Below are 22,328 nucleotides of genomic sequence, written 5' to 3'. Positions count from 1 at the left end.
AAAGTAGAAGTTATTGTAATAACGATTATGTCTTTATACTTCAAGACGACATTTATTCATCAGTATCTGTAGCAAAAAGTTTTACCAGACCTTTGAAAAAGTATCCTGCATTAAACATGAAAGTACAAATTCCCGAAAACGATTTAGAACTGGATTATACTGGCAGGGAGATAGAGAGTACAGCAACAGCTGCCACAAGTTCAAATATATCAAGTAAGCCGAACATCAAAAACCTGGGCTTCGGAACCCCTGAGTATCCAGTCGCTATACATAGTAATAGTCCTGGCCAGAAAATGCAAACACTTAACATATTTAACCTAAGTGGTACGTTGGACGTGAAATTGCTGGAACAAACAATTAATTCGACTTTATCAACTTATGACGTTATTGTAGTAACTCAATTCCTTAAAGTTGAATACAATACTTTATTCATGAATAATAAACAAAATAAATTAACTCTTCCAAAAATATTAGATAAATGGACGGTGTTCGAGGCACCCTCATCTCGAAATTGGACAATGACACTTGCAGTTCGTCCTGGAATCAGCGTCACTCGTCGAACAGAGCTCGAGTCACACAGCAACGACATGTGGGTGTCGTTTACGTCGAGTGGCCGTGTCGTGTACGTGTGTGTTGTAATATGTGATACTAACGAAGAAATAGAAAGATGGTGTAGGAAAGTGAAAAGTTATATAGATTATCTTAAAGGTACCATTATTATTTTAGGATCTCCGTCGTTACAATACATATATGATTCAGATTTTCTAAATGATTGTCATTTAGTAAATGCAGAGACTTATAGTGAGTTTAATGTAATTTTTTTACAAGAAAATGTTTTCTCTTCGGTTTCTGTTACTGACGGACTAGAATCTTCAACACCTCCATTAAACATAAAAGTGCAGATATGAAGGACATTTTATTAAATAACTAGCTGACCCGCGCAACTTCGCTTGCGTCACATTAGATAGATTGGGTTATAATTTTCCCCGTTTTTTAATCATTTTTGACGGGTACTCTGTTTCTATTGGTCGTAGCGTGATGATATATAGCCTATAGTCTTCTTCGATAAATGAACTTTCTAACACTGACAGAATTTTTCAAATCGGACCAATTGTTCTTGAGATTAGCGCGTTCAAACAAACAAACTCTTCAGGTTTATAATATTAGTATAGATTATAACAATGTCCTTTATGACAATATGTAAGGATATGAATGAGGCAAGAGTAGTTTGTAAGAATCGTAACAAATGGAGCTCTTTGATCTTTTTTTTTATAAAAATTGGAAAATCAATTTTCATACCACATTTTATTGTAAATTTGTACATCAATAACTGTTTATTTATATATAAATATTACATTTTAAATTGAGATAAAACCTATAATTTTCATCTACAATCCTGGTAAAAACGAAATGTCACCTCTAGTCTTTTACCTAAGTTTAGTTTTTTACTGGTATTTACTTGGCGCAAATATTAAGGTGATGCAGACGATACTAGCTGTTTACTTCAATCTTATACCGCTCGGTCGAAAGTTCAGCGCGGCTCAGCGCAATCATATGAACTTAGCCTAAGCATTTTAGGAGAGTTCTTGATAGACATTGATATGAAGAAATAAGACGCGAAGCGCGCTTCCCATCCTCATTTTGTTCTAATTATTTTTTTAATTTTAATGCCATTTTTAAATTGTGCATATATTTTTGTATTTTAGTTTAATTTTAGCAAAGGTTTTTCATGTTTTTTGTCAATATATAATAATTGTGTTCGTAATAAAAAGTATTTTTTTTTTATAACGCGTTACCTTACCACTGCAAGAGGCAAGAGTCTCCTCCCGAACGAGGGAAGGGTTAGGCCATGAGTCCATTATGAGTTTTAAATATTTTTAGACCGTTACCAAGAGATAATTATTTCTAACTAGAGGCCGCCCGCGACTTCGTCTGCGTGGAAACCCTCCTCGTGTAAATCCCGATCCCTCGGAAACTCCGGGATAAAAACCTACGTGTTATTATGGGTCTTCAGCTAAGCCAGTAATCGGTTCAGTAAAATTTGCGTGAAAAAGTAACAAACATGCATACATTCTCACAAACTTTGGCATTTATAATATTAGTAGGATATGCACATAACTTGGAAAAGTCATTGGTTCTTACCGTCAACTACTTACCCACGTGGGAGGTACCAACTTATACTATTCGGCTATCACTGCTTATGTTAACATAGATTTCTGCGTAATATAAATTGTAAATATTCTTTTAGTTATGATAAAAACGATAACCACTGTTTTTTTTGTAATAATCGTTAATCAATCGTAAATACTGAATAGAACGTAACATACCCATGGAATGGTTAATTTACCAATTAAGAAATTGTACCAAAATCATAAGTAAACTCTCGCGTTGCATGTTTATTGTTTAATATGTACATTTTACTTTGATTTTTTTTTTGACAACTCCTGCATTAAGAATTGCTCTTGTGTCTGACTTTTACAAACATACAAACAACGGACACAAAGTACAACCAGACCCTAAATAATTATTTGTTGATTGCACAAATGGCCCGACGTAATGGTAGCGGCGTGGTGACCTTAACCACTGCGCCACAGAGTCTAACTGTGGCGCGGTTGGTAGTGTATGCGATTGCCATGCGTGAGATCTCGGGTTCGAACCCTGGGTCGGGCCAAAAAGTGTTTTTTGAGATTTTCTGTTAAGAATTTCTTAAAAATTGCCCGGAGTTAGGAAGCCTCCGTGCCTCGGAGAGCACGTTAAGCCTATGAGAGTAAAGGAATAGTGAGTGTACATGACATGTGTACTGTGCACACACTTGGTCACTATAAGCAAAGTCCTGCATCGTTGGCCAGTTTCAATGAAACTGACTGCCGTAGCCGAATCGGCAAGGACATTATTATTATTCCCGTAGCATATTATGAACCAAAATCGACTATCGACCCAGCTTGCCTTCGACAAATTTAAGTGAAAATCTGCTCAGCGTCCTCTACCAGGTACTAAACCTCAAGAATATTTTATTCGATATAGTCTGACGACCTAGTAGAGAGCAACCGCATCCACGATGCATTTCCAAAATAAAGTAGCTATGTCAAACCGACTACCGTCAGCAACACAAGCCTGATGTTCTAAATTCCTAAAACCTCCGTAAGCTGGAAACTAAGTTGTTGCATTATAGTTGTGATATTGTTTTTTTATTTCTTATGTTCTAATATATTGTCTCAATGTATTCACAATATAAATTTTCAAGAAATAAATACTTTAAATAATAATTTTATATATGCAAATGAAAAAAGAAAAAAAGGAATTAAATATACATATAATTAAAATAAGGCATCATAAAATATCTCCGCATCGCCGTCGTCGGGTAACGTGCCCAGAAGGCTGGCAGCATTGCCACGTTGAATGGCAATGCTTATTCTTTGCCCTAAGTAAAGGCCAGCACTCTGGTCACGTGTCGCGCTGACTATTCGGCGTGCGATTTCATAGATTTTTTTTGCACTCGGACCCCACCACCCCATCTTCTCAACTCCGAACGCCCATAGCCAGTTGCGCTCACCGGTCGGTAAACGATCTGTGGGTTAAGCAACCTTTGGCGCGGTCATTCCATAGATGGGTGACCGCATAGTGGTATTTGAACTGGGCGCCTCCGTGCTTCGGAGGGCACGTAAAAAGTCGGTCCCGGTTGTTGTCTGCTATGATAACAGTCGTTAAGCCATGTCAAAGGTCTTTCGGGCGGCTTGAACAACTTTGACATTAGGTTGAACACAAACCATACGACAAACAACAAAACTCCGAACGGCTCAAATATGCAATCACCAATAAATGTAGCATATTTGCGCCGTTTGAGGGACTCTGCAGCTGCAGCAGCAGCGCCGGAACAAATAGACATACATAGGAAGATGTGATGGCACAAGGGTATCGATAATAATTAAATTAAAACTTACCTAAAACAGTAATTGAACTAGACACAAACATACTAAGCAACCAGACTAGTGCAATCTTGATGACAACCACTCTTTTAGTCGAATGGTGACGGCTTTTCAGCGGGTTGCGAATGCCGAGGTACCTGTGAACAATACCATACAATTTAATATCATAATTCAATATTTTCCGGGCTGTATCTCATAAACCGATAAAGTCAGGAAACTGAATTTTTTTCATTTTTTTTTATGTCGCTATAACAACAGATACAAAAAAAAACATAATATATAAAAAATATGTGGCGCCCAAACAACAAACGTGATTTCTTTGCCGTTTTTTATAAATATTTGTACAGGCCCGCGCGAGTCTAAATTGCAGTAATCCGGTTTTTTTATCTACTTTCGATATTGCCTTCTAATATTTTGACAGACAATCGATAAAAGAGTGATAATGGCAACCTAACCAGTATTTTAGTGTTGTAAGCGCATTTAATTTATCTTATTTATATCCATTAAGTTAAACCAGCGTAACCTGAGTCCCAACCAAAGTCGGGGTGGGCGGCTAGTCTAGTATTAATATCACAATTTATAACAAACTCCTATGTATTCTGATTTCGATGTAAAATTCTGAAGACTATTAAGTATACGATTGAACGTACATCGGTTTGAAAACATACAGTAGGAAATAATGGAATGGAAAGTTTTACTTTACTTTTTAATCTATACCAATATTACAAAGCTGCAGAGTTTGTTTGTTTGTTTGAACGCGCTAATCTCAGGAACTACTAGTGCAAATATAAAAAAATATTTAATTAAATGAATAAGCTATCCAACACAATTTTTTTTTCAATTCACACCAGTAGTTCCTAAGATAAGCGCGTTTAAACAAACAAACAAACTCTACAATTGTATAATATTAGTATAGACTAACTGACCAACGCGCAACTTCGCTTGCATCACATAAGAGAGAATGGGTGATAATTTTTCCCGTTTTTTAAACATTTTTCGCTGCTATTTCGCTCCTAATGGTAGCGTAATGTTAAAGTAGTTCCTGAGATTAGCGCGTTCAAACAAACAAACAAACGCTACAATTTTATAATATTAGTACCTATAGATGTTTGTCGGTACCCGGTGCGGCTCCATTCGAATCGTAAAGCCGTGTGTTCACAATATTTCAATAAGGTATTCTGCACACGAATCGAGCGATCGTACTGCAGTCTGCAACCGCATAGTCATCGCCATAAATCTTTTAGAAATACCTTATTTCCCGGTTCGAGGTGATATTGATGAGTTTTTAGCATCGAGATAGGGTTGGCCAAGGTGTAATATTAAAGTACAACCACAAAACAAGCGAGTAGAAAGTGTGTAGTCGCTGACGCTGTAGTTTTACGTGTTTTATATAGAGTGTTTCAAAAGACCACCGCGGGGGGAAACTACTTTAATTATTGAAGTTATCTCACGTTTCTCTGAAAAGAAACATACTTTTATTTTTTTAAAGAAACTAACTGCATTTAACAGTTCCAGTCCTCAGTGGCCGATTTTTTCAACCACCTTGTACCTATAGTTTAATGGGGCGCCCATAGCCAGTTGCGCTCACCGGTCGGTAAACGATCTGTGGGTTAAGCAACCCTTGACGCGGTCACTCCATAGGGGGGTGACCGCATAGTGGTATTTGAACTGGGCGCCTTCGTGCTTCGGAGGGCACGTTAAAATTCGGTCCCGGTTGTTATCTACAGTCGTTAAGCCACGTCAAAGGCCTTCGGGCGGCTTGAACAACTTTGGCACTAGGATGACCACTAAGCATACGATAGGAAGAAGAATGGGGCGGTTTTCTAATGTTATCGCCTATCAAAATTTGTGTGTGTCTGCGACACCTTCTCTTAACAAATTTTAAACGTATATTTGCTACTTTATGGAATCGAGGAAAAAATGGAGTTAAACCGACATTACTGATTTGCGTATAAATGCTGTGCAATGTATCGAGAACTTTCGAAATCCAGGAAATGTTTGAGGATTTATTGCCGAAAGAGCTAATGTAATACTTCCACTAGAACGTCCCAGTATTACACGCCAGCGCAAGATTATTAAAAGAACACACCCGTCTTATACCATATACATAGTTTTTGAGACCTTCTTACATTATAGGTATTTTCTAATAATAATATAATTAATAAATATAATGTTGTCCAGAAACAAGCTGCGACTTTGCAGTCTAGGCAGTTGCATATCCTTGGAACCCCAGGAATAATAAAAATAAATTAGATTCAGAGATCCGCTTGTTTAATTGCCCAACACTCAAAATGATACGTGGCTACGGCGATATATTACATTATCCTGGCACACATTTTTGCTGCAAACTTCCGCTGAAGACGTTCGCTTCACTAAGTGATATATTAAATTGCCAACAGAGAAACTTTGCATGTTTTTGTAAACATATCAAAACAAACAAGCTGGATCATATTATTCTGTTTCTTTGCTCCGCAACGTCTCACCGCATCTATGAAAATGCAGCCATCAGTCTAAACTGAACAACTGTACATCTTTCTAAATTAAACAGCATAATTCATCAATCTGCAGATCATTTCGGAACAGATTTTAAACCAATGTCAACTATCAAAAACGGGCAATTAACAAAACATCTGTATAAAACTTGGATATACGCCTTGAACGCATCCCTATAAGGAACTATTTTTTCGTGCAATTTTAATCGCTCACTAATGCCCAACTATTTCCTCCGACTATCGACTCCGACAACTAACTGACAACCGAATACCGTAGCGCGAATCGCGACAGTCGGTACTGTCGAGTATTAAAAGTTTGACGTTTAAAATGTACTGCCAAAATAGTTGTTATCAAGCCCGCTAGTAGCGCTGATCGGTTGATAGTCGATAGTGGTAGAGAATCGAGCTACCGATCATTTATGTACGTAAATATAAACAGCGCTACTAGCGTACAGCGCAAGTGTTTTAGTTATTGTTAATCGCTACGCGATAGCGTAAAACAAAACGCGTAAAAATGATTCCCATCAAAAATAACATAATATTTTATTCAAGGTGTTATGATGAAGAGCTCTGTTATTAAATATCGTTGATCTCAGTTTTACAAGAGCTTACTACGCCTTATTGGACACCGGTTCTAATCCAGGTAACTAAGTCTATTTAATCGCTTTATTAAAATAAAAATGAAAGGAAATTTCAGGTAATATTTTCAGCGATGATGCTGGAGTTAGAGGATTAAGTAACAGAAATGGTTTACTTTTAATAAATTTATATTTTTTATTTTAATTGGCCTGTCTTTCATGGTAATCGCATCTAAGACCTGCAGTATTGTGTGTCTCAGCAGACTACTAGTGGTCATTTTGATTGCCACTGTGCAATACATCGCAGCTTAGTCATCATTTATTACTACATATTACTTTAGGAAAGGAACAATGAACAGAATATTGGCTATCAACGGTCGTCAGCTGAGTTATACAATAGCCCTCCATAGGGGGCTATAACGTATTTCAGTTGATAACTATTTAAAAGCCACTGTACTGTACATTGATTTCTCTCTTAAATTGTAGTGAATAACAAGTTACGTCAAAGTAGCAATGTACTGAACAGTGACCATCAATTTGAAGCAAACTAGTTGTCAACGATATATGATAAGCCCGCTGATAAGCAGTTGTATACACAACCGCCCAAAGCACAATGGCAGTCAAAAGCCATCCACTAAGAAGCACGTTCTAGGCAAACTATTGTGACGTCGCACTCCGGCGGCCACCATCGGCGGGGTGGTGGTGGCTGGCTGCGGTGTGCTTACAAAAGGCGGTGAAGGCTACACACGCGCTCCCTCCGCCCAGCAGCTGCCCAGAAGTTAAGTGCTCCCAAGGAATATCTACTGGGATCTCTGGAACGCACTCACGATCCACTTAAACTCACTTACCCTATGTAAAATCTACTACAATATATATATATATATATATATACAATGTCTTGTCTCAGTGTGTTTTTCTCAAATATTTGCTTAGAATAACGTTTAACGTTACACTATAAACGAATATATCTTTCGCAATCTCTAAATGTATCCAGAATTATGAATCCCTTGCGAATAGTGAAATGATGTAGTGGTGACATAGAAATATTTATGTTCGTAGCAAGCGAAGATAACGGATGGACCGCCGAATTTTTGCACGTATTTTGCCTCAATTTCTATATTTTGTTTTTCGATATTACTACAGCTGCGACTGATAGTAAATGACTGTGATTGATAGACGGTAGTGTATGCGACTGTCGACCACGAGCTCTCGGATTTGATGCCCGGGCCGGGTAAAATTTTATTGGCAGTTTCTAATTTATAGTCTTTATTATATATATTACTATATTTATTTGAATATTTTTCAAAAATAGCCCGAATTTTTGTAACGCCTTCGGCAAATGGTAATGGGCACGCCCTCTACCATTTACACGGGACAAACTTGTTGTCGAAAATTGGGTATTTTGAAGAATAAAAAGCGGGATATTATATATACTGATTGTTATTCTCAAAATATACAACAAAGTCCCTCAGAATACTCAGGAACAGAGCAAAGGGACATTAAACTCAACGACACAACACACGACGGAAATTACAGTCGCTACTGTCGAGTATTGAGAGTTTGACATTTAAAATGTACTGCAAAAATAGTTAGTTTAGCATCCACAAGAGGAGCTGATCAGTGCCTCGATTCTCTACTACTATCGACTACTGACTACCAAACTGTCATCGAGAAATTTTGTATGAAAATCTGATCAGCGCCTCTGGCGGGTGTCATAGGAAACATTTTGGCAGTACATTCTAAATGTCAAATTTTCGATAGCTAGCCGGTTGTCGACGGTCGATAGTGGCAGGAAGTCGTACTTTGTAATTTTCACCAAACAACACGAAAATAAAATAAATCCATACAAACTTTTACATTTATACTACCAGGATATTCTGAACTTAGCAAAATAATATTAGGTATTCATACGAATCCTACCTGTGAAGGTAACGTTTGTTCTTTGAACAAATACAACAAAAATACGTTGAAACTTTTGCACGCTTAACTTTCAATTGTAACACTGGTGGACGTGTGTGTAATGATACGTACATGGAAATTGTCGGCGTAACATTTTGAACATAAGATAATAATAACATGGCGTTTTGAGAGCTTTTCAACTTTATTATATTCATTTCGGTAAAAATGTGACTGACTATTTCTGTGGCGCGGTCGGTAGTGGTGGTTAGGAAAGTTCGATTGCTGGCTCGGGCAAAGTACAATAGAACTTTTGTAATTTATTTGAGATTATTTTTCAATAATAGCCCGGATTTTGGTAACGTGCTCGGTAAAGGGCAATAGGCTCGCCCCCTTTTACATGTGAATAAGATAATTAACGGCGCAACGTGTGTATTTTATATACTTCTGCTTACACCTTTGGCTAAAACAGGCGAGATTAGTAATATAATATATAAATATTTATGTGTGTTTTCTAAGCAAAAATGCTTTAAATGTATGCACGTTTGTACGCAGGTCTATAACCTCAACTTCCTAACTCCGGGCAATATCTGAGAAATTCTGAAAACGACACTTCAGATTTTTATCCCTAGCCAAGATTTGAATACGAGATCTTAGCGTATCAGTCGCATGCACTATCAAATGCGCCACAGAAGCAGAGAACAGCATCAACAGCAAATGTGACGTCACTAAATCTATCACTACATAGTATAAAGCATAATCGCTTCCCGTGTCTGTTCTTATGTATGTATGCTTAGATCTTTAAAACTACGCAATGGATTTTGATGCAGTTTTAATAAATAGAGTGATTCAAGGGGACTTGTGAAACCGGGCCAAGCCAGGATAAGCCGCTAGTTAAAATTAATGCAATATTAAAACTAAATCATGAGGAGTCTGCTTCCTCGCTTCATATTTATAAACAAGCTAAAGCCTTTAAAGTCAATTTTAACGGTATTCACTCAGTTGAACATGTCAGAGTGAAATCTATCAAAAATCTTACTGAATTCAAGCGAACAAAAAGGCAATAAGTTCACATCACTCACTCTCAAAAAGACGAATAAAGCACCCCAGATAGACTAAAGTACTAAAAAGAGACAGATATAAAATTTTATTGAAGTTTGTATTATAGGGCAACAACTTAGTAGAGAGTCTTGAACGCAAGGTTCGCAGCTGGCGTAAGTATATAAAAAAATAATTTTAGAGCATCAGTGAGCCGCATGCTTATGCAGCTGACGGTGGCCTGTTTAATACAGCGACTTTGTTTCCGAAATACAAAGAATTATTAATTATAATCAAGATAAATCGTCCACGCTAAGGGTCTCTACTAACATGTCGGACTACAGTTGTCTGAATTCCGACTTCTCGTAAAACATTTGCAATTACTTGAGTCACTTTAGTGTTTGAATATAATGCATGTTCTGTTTCGATAGTTCTGTATTGGCGTGGAATCTATAATAAGGTACCTGGGTCAAATATGGCGTCGAAAAATATGGCCGCGACTAGCAGGGTGCTGAAAAGGTTCACAGGTACGCGGTTCGGAAAAACTAAGCTAGCAACAATTTATGCTCCCGTTACAATATTTCGTGTCAGGTTAGAATTGGTATGTGACCATATTTTTCGGCTGGCCATATTTGACCCAGGTACCTCAAGTTGTTCATGCATGAAGAAAAGACAGACAGAATTATTCTGCATCTAAAATATTATATAGCAAGGTTTTTACAAAGGAATTTCAAAGGAGCAAAAACAATTGAGTTCGCATTCCGCTAGCATTTGTTCTAAGTCACGTACAAACTAAGATTTACGTCTTTTATCAGAATAAATCGAAACTCTTAAATAAATAAAGAGCTGCTATAATTCTTTTAGAGTTCCGCATAAATATGAAAAAAATTACTCGAGAGTTTTTTGTTTTGAGATATATTATATAGATTGTCAAACACTCCTGCCTCTTCGGCGCAGTCGGTAGTATATCGGACTACTGACCACGAAGTCCTGGGTCCAATCCACGGTCGGATAAAAAACTTTTGTTTTTTTCTAATTTGCATAACATTATTTTCACGTAGCGACTGTAGAAATTCGCTACAGTTTCTTTTTTCGAGAGCGTTTACAGTTTGAATAAAGTCTATTTCCTTCTTATTATCTTAGAGACAAAACTAACGGTATATAAATAAAAAGTGCGTACATTTCTATAAATCGGATTCTATGTCCAATTGTCAATCGCCATTTATTTGATAGCCGTGCGTATATGTAATGTCATCAAGCTACTTTTTGTCTTTGATTTTAGTTTTTATTAGCGGACTGTCCAGACTTTTGTTCGGGTATAGTACAATTTTATCCCATTAATTCCATTCCCATAGGAAATTTGATCCCATCTGTCTCGTAAAAACCTTGTCGTTACAAACATATAAAAAAAAACTATCCAATTTAATTGAGCTGTTCAAAAGTTATGCGCTTACATACATTTTGGTAATTCATTTTTATTTATATAGATGTTACAATATAACAAAAACATTATTTTTACTATAATATCGTTAATTATAAAATAGTTTTTGTGCCCCATAAAAATAACTTTGATTTTAATATTTTGAGCCCGTGCAATGTTAAAAAATTATAATTACTTTCTCTAACAGTGAAAGAAAACAGTGATGAATCCTTGCATGGAAAAAAAATTGTCTAGTACATTTCTTGTAAGCAAAGTGGCAAAGTCCACTACCCTCACTTGGCCCGCATGGTGGACTCAAGGCCCCCTCCCTTGTTTGGGAAGGGACCATTGCTCAGCAGTACGGCAGTAAATGGTAAAAAAAAATTTTTTTAGAGGGTTTATAGGTAATTATGCTTACAAAGAAATTTTAGGAAAACCGTTACTTCAGAAAGAACTTAAACCTTTCGTATTTCTGTATTTTTTTCTAAGAAAACAGAAATAAATATGTCATTTACAAAAAAATCGTACCAAAAGTATGCGGAACCACAAACCAATTTAAAGTTCGTCAATCCGTCTCGAGGGTCTATAATCGAGCCAAAATGGTGGGCTGATGATTCAAAATTGTTCGTAATGGCCCTTTAACTTAAATATTTTACGCAACTTGGCTCTTAAAAGAAATGTGCCTTTTTGTAAAGTAATTATTTTTTATTTCTCCGCCGCCTTTGAAATGAAAGGAGCAGTGAAAAGCTTGGGAGGTCGGATGCTTGTCATCGTTTTAAGTCAGAAAGATGGAGGTTTTAACTTTGTATGGACTTCAGGACTTTGTAATTCGAGGTCTCAGATTCGATTTTAGAGCCGGGCAAAGTGCTATTGGCATTTTAAATTTATATTTCATTATTTTCTTACTAGTTACCTGGAGTTTGGAGCCTGATATATGGTGATAAGGTTGTAAGAACATGCATACAGCACCTTTTATATGGACTAACTTTTGGTTAAATAAGCGTGAAATTCATGTATTATTTTATCATAACGCAAAATATACTCTTAACGCTTGATTCGGCGGACCCTGACAGCGGATTAGACAGACGATAGAATTTTGTAATTTTTTTTTAATATTAGGGGCTCGCGTCGACTACGCCTAGATTAAACAATCATTTCACAAAAAATCTAAACTGTTTCAATAGATTTTGAGACTATTACGAATAAAAAGACATCGCGATGAGGTTTTTATTTTATAATATGAAGCGATGTGTGGACCCCCATCGTAACCACATCTACAAAAAATCATAAACCACTCTCAGGATTTCTTCCCATGACATCTTCTCAATTTCTCATCCACTCGTGCCATGCCTTAAAATACGTATTTTATTTTTGCCAAATCAGTTGCAAAGGCATCGTTATACGGGTATACCGTTTAATATTTTCATCAAAGGCGAGCCCTTATGTTCACTTTATGAGTCGAGATGACCCTCGCTGTTCAACGATATGATATCGTTATCTAAATTTCTGTTATGAACATGAGCTGTAGCGAGATTCTATTCAATCAGTTCTATCGAGTATCAAGAGTTCACATTTAAAATGTACTGCATAAATAGTTCGGCGGCCGCTGAAACAATTTGTGTTATTTTCTTACAGGTCGCCAGACGGTTATAGATAGTCGATAGTTAACCGTTTATCCATAGTCGATAGTTGTAAAAAATCGGGTCTCCCCTCGGTTTTGCCGTTCGAGTCGAGTTGTTAATGTTGAAATCTATACTAATTATAAAAATTAGGCATTTTGTATTAACGTTTGTTACCTAATAACGCCAAAGTATAGCACGGACGTTGATAAAATTTGGTTCACAGAAAGCTGTAAAATATTTTCTAATTCGAGATTTTTCTCGGAGTATAAATTTGCAATCAGAAGCTAGACTACATACATGTTTTTACTAGTCGTTGATATTTTTTCATTTTATTAAAACAGTCACGTATTAATTGAAAAACCAAATTACACCTTAGTTTCAAATCAAAGTAAGTAAAAATTAAAATTAGAAATTTTACTCGAAATTTGCTTCTAACTTATAGAAATCTATAATACTACTAGCGGCCCGTCAACAGTCATTTTACAAAAGAACCTTACAACTTATTCTTGAATCGCCCTCTAATGTCTTAAAAAACGCATCATAATCCATTGCGTAGTTTTAAAGACGCATACGTGCATAGATATAGACATAGGGACAGAAGGAAGCAACTTTGTTTTATATGTACTATGTAGTGATTCTAAAAGAGAATGAAATTTTTGTAAGTTTGTAGCGAGTAGTCTTTAATCAAGTAGTAAAACGAAGTAAGTAAGTACAATTTGTATTTAGAAAAATCCTACACCATTTGAAATTAATTTGTGATTGTACAAATAATTGTTTCGTGTTGGAATCGAACCCACGAGATCACGAGGCAATGGTAGCGGCGTGGCGACCTAAACCACTGCGCCAATCGTGCAGTTAAAATTGTTCCCATTGTTAACAATTAGAAATAGAAGCACGATTATCTCTTTACGGTTGGCGTACAGGGGGAGGAGGGGTTGATCAAGGGGATAGGGGCGCGTGGCCCTCTTCATCTATATATCTATGCTAATACTAGCTGACCCGGCAAACGTTGTCTTGCCATATAAATTAAAACAAAATAGTGTTACTTAGGGGTATAAAAAATAGATGTTGGCCGATTCTCAGACCTACTCAATATGCTCACAAAATATCATGATAATCGGTCAAGCCGTTTCGGAGGAGTATGGCAACGAAAACTGTGACGCGAGAATTTTATATATCTATACTAATATTATAAAGCTGAAGAGTTTGTTCGTTTGTTTGAACGCGCTAATCTTAGGAACTACTGGTCCGATTTGAAAAATTCTTTCGGTGTTAGATAGTCCATTTATCAAGAAAGGCTATAGGCTATATCATAACGCTACGACAAATAGGAGCAGAGCAGCAGTAAAAAATGTTACAAAAACGGAGAAATTATGACCCATTCTCTCTTATGTGACGCAAGCGAAGTTGCGCGGGTCAGCTAGTTAGATTATAATGCTGAAGAGTTTGCTTGTTTGTTTGTTTGTTTGAACGCGCTAATCTCAGGAACTACTAGTGCGAATTGAGATATTGTTATACTATTGGATAGCCTATTTAGTGAGGAAGGCTTTAGGCTATATAAAATCACGTTATGACCAATAGAAGCAGAGTACCAATATTTTTTTACAGAAACGGGGAAAATTATGACCTATTCTCTTTTATATGACTTCTTAACAAGAAGAAGACTATCACATGAGTTTTCCATTCTGTACATCAGAGGCATACAATAGCAACTACACTTTTTGAACATATGCTTCTTGCACCTTTAAAATCACAAGAACTTTACCTCGATTCTCTACCACTATCGACTACCGACAACCGGCTAGCTATCGACATTTGACGTTTAGAATGTACTGCCAAAATGTTTCCTACGACACCCGTCAGAGGCGCTGATCAGATTTTCATACAAAATTTCTCGATGACAGTTCGGTTGTTGGTAGTCGATAGTAGTAGAGAATCGAGGTACTAGTTCCACTTAATAGAATACGACATTAACTCTTATTACATCAATAAAAATAAATATCCAATTGTATATGACATAAAATCTACTAATTTCTAACTGGTAAAGGACCTCAAAAGGCCGTAAGATTATTTACCTCTACGCTTTTTTGTTTTATAAGTTAACTAGCTGACCCGCGCAACTTCGCTTGCGTTACATAAGCGTTAAAAATTTTCCCCGTTTTTCTAACATTTTTCACTGTTACTCTGCTCCTATTGGTAGTAGCGTGATGATATATAGCCTATAACCTTCCTCGATAAATGGACTATCTAACACTGAAAGAATTTTTCAAATCGGACCAGTAGCTCCTGAGATTAGCGCGTTCAAACAAACAAACAAACAATCAATCAAACAAACAAACTCTTCAGCTTTATAATATTAGTATAAATGTTGTATACTTCTGAGGTACAGCATTGTATCTAAGTGGCGAAATGTGGATGTGTTTTCATCCGCTATATCTATACTTATCTATACTAATATTATTTCATCACGCTATGGCCATTAGGAGCGGAGTAGCAACGAAAAATGTTACAAAAACGGGGAAAATTTTGACCCATTCTCTCATGTGACGCAAGCGAAGATGCGCGGGTCAGCTAGTCCGCTATATGCATTATAAATAAAAATAAATTTGTGAGAATTACAGTGACTTACCTGCCGATGCTTATGAAACACATATGCATGATGCTGGCGGAACACGCCAATACGTCGCATGTGACGTATACGTTGCACCACACGACGCCAAGCGGCCAGTATCCTGGATAATACAGATGACTTTAGTTTTCTTTACATAAAAAATACACCTGACTAAAAAAATATCTTGTGTCGCGGGGACTTTTACAAATATACAAACAACGGACACAAATTACAATCAGACTCGAAACAACTATTTGCTCCGTGTGGGAATTGAACTCACGACTTCTCGACGCTAGTGACTGGTAGTTGCGTGGTGACCACTAACCTAAACGAAATTACCCATCGTTCCGTAGTATCCTTTAACGGAGCAGTGAGACTGTAATGACATAAATTCTAATTTATAATCATTGATTTTATTTATATTAATGTGTCTGTACGTCCTTTCGAAAAAGGATGAACCGGTTTGAAAGCGTGCCATGATGAATCCTATGTAATAAAAATACATCCCACCAATAACAATCAGTTACAAAATGGAACTGTTTAAGATTTAAGGTTTCTTACTGCAATTTCTTTATTATTAAACTAAAGGCCGCCCGCGACTTCACCCGCGTGAAAACCCTTCCCGTGTAAATACCGATCCCTCGGGAAGTCCGGAATTAAAAGTAGCCTATATGTTATTCTTAGTCTTCAGCTACCTACATACCAAATTTCATTGTAATCGATTCAGTAGTTTTTGCGTAAAAGAGTAACAAACATCCATACATACTCACAAACTTTCGCATTTATAATATTAGTGGGATTTTGTGTTATTAAATAACTATTTTCATAAGTAACCTACCCTGACCTCGCACTCTTAAAACCCTTGAAAATCTATACTTTTAAACTTACGTCGGGAATATTTTTTTTGCAAAAACTGTATTAAATTCGTCCAATACATTTTGAGCTAATCGCAAACAGACAGACAGATAGACTTTAAAATTTATATATACAACGTGTCCTAAAACTCAACGTCAAAACGAAAACCTGAGCTAGGCCGAGTTGTGTTGGCTCTCAAAAAATATTAAAAAAAATCTATCTCATATACTTTCAAAATGACAACCATTTTTGTAAAATTGCCACCCTCTGATGAGTTTAGTCTACTGTGGCTACAAATGACTTCTTTTCTAGTTCTTTTTTTATGTGGAGTATTCCTAAGTAACGCTACTACAAATTTCAATTCATTATTTGAACACAACTTAATTGGAATTTCTGAAAATATCCCTTTTATGGCAAACTATGCCTTGAAAATATTTCATCACTCAACTTTGACGACTTGTCCTGAAAAATAATTATACTACGCTTTGTCGGCATGTACCCTTAAAAGTTGGCGCATTTAATGAGCTTTCAAAAATGGTATAACACTTACTAAACTATTTCATAGACGACGAGAAAATAAAAAAAATCTTAAGATAGTCGATATTTAATTTATTATTAGTTCGTCATAAAACTTTCTCAAAATTATTCTATTGCAATCTAGGCGTTCTGTAAGGTGTAATTAAAGAGAAGTAATGTTTTAATAATTGATGATTAAGAAAAAGGTTCATTTACATAAACAATCCCAAAAATAATAATAGTCACTGACACCAAGACAGTAGCGTCACTATCCGTCCCACTCTTAATTTCTTCGTCGCCTTATGCGACTGCCGCACAAGAGGTCTCGAGATCGAATCCTGGGTCGAGTCAAAAAGTCATTTCAGAGATTTTCTATTAAAAAAATTCTCAGAGATTGCCCGGAGGTAGGAAGTTGAGGTTATGGACCTCCGTGCCTCGGAGAGTACGTATAGCCGTCGGTCCTGCGCCCGACATCTCTCTGGTCGTGTCGGTTTAGTCGTCCCACCAGACTATGAGTGTGTACCTGTGTATTATGCACACACTTGGCCACTATAAACAAAATCCTGCACAGTTGGCTGGTTTCAATGAAACTGGCCGCCGTATCCGTAATCAACCAAGACGACATCATCACAGAACGCTTAGATGACATTAGAATAATTTTGAGAAAATTTAAGACGAACTAATAATAAGTTAAATACCGACTATCTTAAGATTTTTATTATTTTCTCGTCGTCTATGAAATAGTTTAGTAAGTGTTATACTATTTTTGAAAGCTCGTTAAATGCGCCAACTTTTAAGGGTACATGCCGACAAAGCGTAGTACAATTATTTTTCAGGACAGACTGTCAAAGTTGAGTGATGAAATATTTTCAAGGCATAGTTCGCCATAAAAGGGACATTTTCAGAAATTCCAATGAAGTTGTGTTCAAATAATGAATTGAAATTTGTAGTAGCGTCACTTAGGAATACTCCACACAAAAAAAGAACTAGAAAAGAAGTAATTTGTAGCCACAGTAGACTAAACTCACCAGAGGGTGGCAATTTTTCAAAAATGGTTGTCATTTTGAAAGTACAAGAGATAGATTTTTTTAAAATATTTTTTGAGAGCCAACACAAATCGGCCTAGCTCAGGTTTTCGTTTTGACGTTGAGTTTTGGGACACGTTGAATAGGCTTTGCCCGGTATAAACAGTTATACCTCTATTACAAAAATCCTACAAGACTTTACACCTTCCTCTTAAGTTAAATTAGAATTAAAGAATAGAATTATCCTATATATTAAAAACCGCATTAAAATCTGTTGCGTAGTTTTAAAGATGTAAGCATACATACATACAGACACAGGGAGAGGCACGGGAAGCGACATTATTTTGTAGTGATATTTAATGATTGTGTCCGTCTACATAGATGTATATACCAGAATAGACCCATAAAGTTTCGAAGGTACCTCAGAACGCTATCTTGCTAATAGCACAATGGACTTTACTAACGAACAGGTCGCTAAAGGCTTCCCTCACCACCCTCGATAAGCAGTAATAGCATTATTGCCTCCATTATAGATTCTCACACACGAATCCCTATGTCATTTGGAGTTTAACCACGAATATTCATACTGAAACATTTTCGGTTATTCATTTATTTCAAAAATAGACTTCTATAATTCTAGTATGGATACTTCCTCGCATGGTAATGTGCTTGATTATAATTACATAGGTCTAACATTGAAAACACTGAAACACTGATGTATTTTATACACATCTGCCTAAATCTTCGAATATAACAAGCAAAAAAACCAAATAGTAGCGCGAATCTCTACAGTTGGTGCTGCCGAATACCGAAAATGTGACATAAAAAATTTACTGTCTAAATAGTTTCAACGCCACCCACTAGAAGCGCTGTAGCAAAATTTTCTACAGTCGGTACTGCAGCTTGATTATCTACTACTATCGACTACCGACAACCGGCTAGCTATCGAAATTTTGACATTTAGAATGTACTGCCAAAAATGTTTCTACGACACCCGTCAGAGGCGCTGATCAGATTCTCATACAAAATTTCTCGATGACAGGTCGGTTGTCGGTAGTCGATAGTAGTAGAGAATCGAGGCACAGTAGCTCAATTCTCTATTACTATCGACAACCGACCAACCGACCGAAATATTTTGGCAGTACATTCTAAATGTCAAAATTTCTATTAATACTCGACAGTATCGACGGTACAGAATCGCGCTACTGTTGACTATCGAAAGTTTGACGTTTGAAAAAATGTAGTGTCAAAATAGTTCGACGTACATTACTACGACGCCGACTAGCCGCGTTGATCAGATTTTGATGCAAAATTTCTCGATGACGTGCCGATTGTTGGTAGTCAATAGTAGTAGAGAATTGAGCTACTGTTGCATCGATCCTAAAATCACGAACAAAAGTCTCTATCGAATTGTGTTCTGAATTGAGTGATTTATTGTCAATTGGATATGTCACTACCAACTGAACTATATTTACGTACACTGCAGTACGATTTTCTATACTCGGTACAATCGAACAGCTAGCGTTTGACTATTAAAGTCTTCACTGAAACAGATCTTCATAGCGCAATGGTTAAGGTCACCACGCCATTTCCAGGGCGTCGGGAGGTCGTTCGATTCCCAGAAGGAACAAATATGAAAATTTATGCAACTACAAAAATAGTTGTTTCGGATTTAGTTATTCTTTGGGTCCATTGTTTTTATGTTTTTAAAAGTCTCCGTGACATAAGAGGAATTCGAAGTGCTGGAGATGTTATTTAAAAAAAAAAACCGAAAGTACTGTTTAAATATTAAGCTTGAGTAATGCAGTGATGACATAATACACGTTTGAACATCAAGTGATCAAAAGTAATAAATATATGATAATGTTATTTTTCGCTCCTTTGGCCTTCATAAACTACGAATAAAATAATCTCATGCAACAGTTCAGTGCAAAAAATCTCTTGTATTTTTGTATTATAAAAGATCAATAACGCAAATCGAATACCACATTGTGGAAAGCACGTCCCATCACTCGTTTTCACACATTTCCATACAACTATGAGAAGGAAATTGCTTCGAACTGACAAATACCTCGAATCTAGGGGAACAGGAATGGGGAATAAGATTTTATGTCCCCTGTTGAATGACATACGGATGACAGGGTTGGAAGACAACAACACGAATTACGAAGACGTATGCGAGATAAGTTTATCGATACTATTTCTTTAACCCATTAATGCCCCGCTTCTGGGCAAGGGTCTCCCCTCGGAATGGGAGAGGCTAGGCCTTAAGTCCATCACGCTAACCAAGTGCGGGTTAGGAACTTTGCATACCTTCAAGAACTGTTCTAAAGAACTCTCAGGCATGCAAGGTTGCATCACGATGTTTTCATTCACCGTTGGAACATGTCATATGAATACATATCTATAGCTAACAGAAGATTTTTTATTGAGAACGGTCGTAGATTTGCAATACCCGTGTGTAACTCTAGTGAGTATTAGATAACCAAAAAGCGAACGCATTGGAGCAATTGGTTCAACTTCCTCTCATGAAAGACTTGGATTGTGAAAATAGGTACAATTTGTCTCGACGTACAAACATACATATATAGTCTTTTGTTGATAGAGTAAATAAAGGGGTGAAAACAATTTATATGGCTTTATAATAATACATGGAATATTTTTAAAAAATCAAATGTTGCAAAAGTGTAGGCATTTATATAAAATACAGCCATGTTTCGCCATTAACAATGTTAGTCCAATAAAAAAGGGGGCAAGCCTACTGCGATATACCGACCCGTTGCCGAACTCCGGGCTAATTTCTTGTCCTTACTTTTAAATTAATTAAATCCATTACTGTAATACACTTCATAAAACTCGCTTTGTTTTTAGCCTTTCAAATAGATAATCATAATAGTATTGTTATTATTAGTTAATTTTATAACAGAAAGCGAGCATTTAAGTTTCGGCGCAGTCACACTGGCCGTGGTCACAGGCTAACTCAGCCTCTACGATAAAATGTTTCTGTATTCTATTGTAATACAATGAATATACAACGCAAAAATATTAAAACTTATTATTAGGCAACATGAGAGAATTTATACTCACCCAAGAATCCTGGTATCGCTCCCATAGGCATGACGAACAGACTGACCAAAAGATCAGCGATCGCCAAAGACAGAAGAAAATAATTTGTAACATTCTGCAGTCTCTTATCTAAACACACAGCTAAACACACGAGTATATTGCCCACACCACCGGCCACTATGAATAATATCACAAATAGAAAACTCCAATCGTACCCAACTTTACCACCCAATGCTGTTTCGGTCACATTTCTAAAGTCATAGTTACATTGAAAAGTTTCTACTACGTCTAGCACTGAAGTGTCATTTGCAACGTCGATGTACAACGTCCGGTTGTGTGTCTCACTGAAGCACAAAAGGGAATCTAAGTCACAGAAATCGAAGGTCGGGATCCGTAGCCAGAGACTCTTGAGTGCGCTTTCGAAGATAATGGTCATTAGACTCAACTTGAGAACAGGGCTGCATAGAGTGTCGTTGCTACTTGCATTTGATCCATTACACGTGAAGCAAGTGTAGGAAGTCTCATTTTGTATGTCAATGTTCAGCTGGCAGGTGTAATTTAGAGTTATTCCATCAGTTCCACAGTCAAGACCTGTGGAGGTTTCGCCGCAACCTCGTCCCCGAATCAATCGGCATTGGAATTCTTGCAACGCTGTGTCCAAGAAGGTGATGTTAGTCATATCCATGACCGCGTTAGGTCACATATTGTGACATCGTGCACCCACTCATTGCATTGTGATCTGGAACAATGAGAAACTATTTAAGTTTTATGCACAAGCAAGTTTTATGCAGGTAGAAAAATATACAAGATCGATAAAACTAAAAAAAAATCGCTTGGCTTGGAATCGATAAAACTCGGCCTATAAGGCAAAACATTGAATGAATTATGCCTTTATTTGTTTACTTTCGTACTAATTCATAACAATATAGAATATCAAATGTTGATTGTCAGAAGCACAACAGTAAATGAGTGATAAAGTTTTTCTTTTACTTATAAATGCAGTGACCGTAATGAGTCCATTTTTCTTAACGTACATTTCTGTTTTAAAATCACACGTTCAATGGTCAAAGGTCAGATACCTACTATTATTTTATTAAAATTGTCAGTCGATTAATATAATAATGCAACGGATCTTCAACGCGACTGAAAATTAAACGTTAATATACCTTATTTGTTTACCCGGCGACGTTTCGATCGAATTGCATCGGCCGTGGTCACGAACTGTTAGTAAGTAATGTAATATAAAGTACCAACTTAAAGTCTATGCATAATTCTAGATTAAA

General features: G+C 36.6%; 1 protein-coding gene across 3 annotated transcripts in view; it reads right to left on the bottom strand.

Annotated features, from left to right (window-relative positions):
- 5-HT2A (5-hydroxytryptamine receptor 2A) overlaps window positions 1–22,328 on the bottom strand; it is a 137,217-nt gene that overhangs the window by 36,406 nt on the left and 78,483 nt on the right. For 2 of the 3 annotated variants that reach the window (XM_076124975.1, XM_076124985.1), the window contains exons 2-4: window positions 21,067–21,784; window positions 15,602–15,704; window positions 3,942–4,063 (exon numbers count right to left, since the gene is read on the bottom strand). In XM_076124975.1, the coding sequence (XP_075981090.1) occupies window positions 3,942–4,063; window positions 15,602–15,704; window positions 21,067–21,730 (889 nt within the window). In that variant the 5' untranslated portion in view covers window positions 21,731–21,784. The remainder of the gene's footprint in view (window positions 1–3,941; window positions 4,064–15,601; window positions 15,705–21,066; window positions 21,785–22,328) is intronic. The other variant, XM_076124993.1, reaches the window with a different exon arrangement.

This window comes from Anticarsia gemmatalis, chromosome 2 (assembly GCF_050436995.1).
Source record: "Anticarsia gemmatalis isolate Benzon Research Colony breed Stoneville strain chromosome 2, ilAntGemm2 primary, whole genome shotgun sequence".
NCBI classification, from domain to species: domain Eukaryota; kingdom Metazoa; phylum Arthropoda; class Insecta; order Lepidoptera; family Erebidae; genus Anticarsia; species Anticarsia gemmatalis.
Note: the sequence above shows the minus strand (reverse complement) of the source record. Positions and strands in the feature narration are given on the sequence as shown.